This window comes from Cebus imitator, unplaced genomic scaffold (genome assembly GCF_001604975.1).
Source record: "Cebus imitator isolate Cc_AM_T3 unplaced genomic scaffold, Cebus_imitator-1.0 Scaffold159, whole genome shotgun sequence".
NCBI lineage: Eukaryota > Metazoa > Chordata > Mammalia > Primates > Cebidae > Cebus > Cebus imitator.
The window spans coordinates 3,512,222-3,514,899 of record NW_016107474.1 but is presented as its reverse complement, the minus strand read 5'-3'; the positions used below and the strand labels follow the sequence as shown (position 1 = coordinate 3,514,899).

General features: G+C 55.0%; 1 protein-coding gene across 1 annotated transcript in view; it reads left to right on the top strand.

The window, feature by feature from the left end:
• The first annotated feature begins 1,523 nt into the window (after positions 1–1,523).
• Positions 1,524–2,678, top strand: part of LOC108314629 (keratin, type II cytoskeletal 8-like) — a 53,769-nt gene continuing 52,614 nt past the window's right edge. The window contains exon 1 of the mRNA XM_017543586.2: positions 1,524–2,676. Within this exon, the coding sequence (XP_017399075.1) occupies positions 1,539–2,676 (1,138 nt within the window). The 5' untranslated portion in view covers positions 1,524–1,538. The remainder of the gene's footprint in view (positions 2,677–2,678) is intronic.

Genomic DNA, 2,678 nt, shown 5'->3' with positions numbered 1-2,678 from the left:
AGAAAATAGAAGAAGCAAAGGAGAAGGTGCATGGCATCCCTGAGACCCAAGAGGAGTAGCAGGGCTTGGCCGACGGGCTGGGGCCCACCTGGAAGCAGGGCCTTCACAGAAAGTTCTTCCCCAACCCCACGCTCCCCTAGCACCAGCTCACCTGGCCTGGCACTGCCCACAGCATGACATCACGTAAAGAGGCCTTGGTGTCACGTAAGTGCCACCTTGAGACGGGCTGGAAAGCCCTTGGGTTTAGAGTATGATGTCCATCTTTCTTCCTCTCTTATGGGACAGACGCGTGCCCAGGAAGTGGAAGGGAAGGATGAATGGAGAGACATTGGGGAAAATCCAACCCATTCCTTTCTGGGTCCCAGGAAGGCAGCAATGAGGAAAGAAATGGAGTTTCCAACACAACTGGGGAGTGAGACATCAAACACACGTCTCACATCTTTGGTAAGATCCAAACGTACCCCAGAAATGGATGAGAGGACAAAGGTGTGCTGATGACCTGTGCAGGATGACAAACATGTCCTTCTGTGAAGGGCAGGAACAGGGGAAAGTGGAGGAGGGAAAGAGGAAGATGGAGATAGAAGACAGGAAAGAAAAACAGAGATGGAGACAGGATAAAGTTAAGGAACCTGAGATGGGGAGGTTAGCCTGGAATCTCCAGCTGGGTCCAATGTGCCTACAGGGTCCTTATAAGAGAGAGGCCAGAGAGCCAGAATCGGGAGATGTGAGGAGGATTCAGATTGGGTGGTGGAGCTGCCGCATGGCTGGACTTGGAACTGGAGGGAGGGCCACAAGCCAAGGCATGCAGGCGACCTCTAGAAGCTGGGGAAGGTGGGAACGGAAAGCATGCCCACTTGCCGGGCTTGCATTTGTCCAATCCGAGAAGAACAAAGACTGATATCATGCTCTCAAGAGCCGCCAGAAGGAGCCAGCCCTCCCAATGCCTCGATCTTAGCTCAGTGAGATCCACGCTGGACTTCTGACCATCAGAAATGGATGAGAGGACCAAGGGGTGCTGCTTTAAGCCACAATGTTTGTGACCATTTCTTATAGCAGCCCCAAGAAATCCACGCAGGGTCTTAAGTGCCTCTTGTCTTAATCCATTCCTTGAATGCCAAAAAAACTGAAGAAGGAAAATCAGGGGCAGTCCAGTGTGGTGGCTCACGCCTGTCATCCCAGCACTTTGGGAGGCTAAGGAGGGTGGATCACCTGAAGTCAGGAGTTCGAGACCAGCCTGACCAACACGGTAAACCCCATCTCTACTAAAAATACAAAACATTAGCTGGGTGTGGTGGCACATGCTTGTAATCCCAGCTACTCGGGAGGGTGAGGCAGGAGAATCACTTGAACCTGGGAGGCGAAGGTTGCCTTGAGTCAAGATTGCGCGACTACACTCTAGCCTGGGCAACAGAGCCAGACTCAGTCTCAAAAAGGAGACAGAGAAAAAAGAGAAAAGCAGGTGGTGAAGCAGCAGCTTCTCCGCTCCTTCTGGAATCTCTCCCTGGTTCAGCCCGGCTGCCTCCACTCCTGCCTCCACCATGTCCATCAGGGTGACCCAGAAGTCCTACAGAGTGTCCACCACTGGCCCCGGGGCCTTCAGCAGCTGCTCCTTCACGAGTGGGCCCAGTGCCCGCTTGAGCTTCTCGAGCTTCTCCCGAGTGAGCAGCACTGGCTTCCGTGGTGGCCTGGGTGCAGGCTATGCGGGGGCCAGCGTCATAGGCCCGGGAGGCATCACCGCTGTCACCATCAACCAGAGCCTGCTGAACCCCATTAAGCTGGACATGGACCCCAACATCCAGGCCGTGCGTACCCAGGAGAAGGAGCAGATCAAGACCCTCAACAAGTTTGCTTCCTTCATCGACAAGGTACAGTTCCTGGAGCAGCAGAACAAGATGCTGGAGACCAAGTGGAGCCTCCTGCAGCAGCAGAAAACGGCTCAGAGCAACATGGACAACATGTTGGAGAGCTACATCAACAACCTGAGGCGGCAGCTAGAGACTCTGGGCCAGGAGAAGCTGAAGCTGGAGGCGGAGCTTGGCAACATGCAGGGGCTGGTGGAGGACTTCAAGAACAAGTATGAGGAAGAGATCAATACGCGTACAGAGATGGAGAATGAATTTGTCCTCATCAAGAAGGATGTGGATGAATCTTACATGAACAAGGTAGAGCTGGAGTCTCGCCTGGAAGGACTGACTGACGAGATCAACTTCCTCAGGCAGCTGTATGAAGAGGAGATCCGGGAGCTGCAGTCCCAGATCTCCAACACCTCTGTGGTGCTGTCCATGGACAACAGCCGCTCCCTGGACATGGACAGCCTCATCGCTGAGGTCAAGGCGCAGTACGAGGAGATCGCCAACCGCAGCCGGGCTGAGGCGGAGAGCGTATACCAGATCAAGTATGAGGAGCTGCAGACGCTGGCTGGGAAGCACGGGGATGACCTGCGGCGTACGAAAACTGAGATCTCTGAGATGAACCGGAACATCAGCCGGCTCCAGGCCGAGACTGAGGGCCTCAAAGGCCAGAGGGCTTCCCTGGAGGCCGCCATTGCAGATGCTGAGCATTGCGGGGAGCAGGCACTCAAGGATGCTCGTGCCAAGCAGCAGCAGCTGGAGGACGCCCTGCAGAAGGCCAAGCAGGACATGGCACGGCAGCTGCGTGACTACCAGGAGCTGATGAAC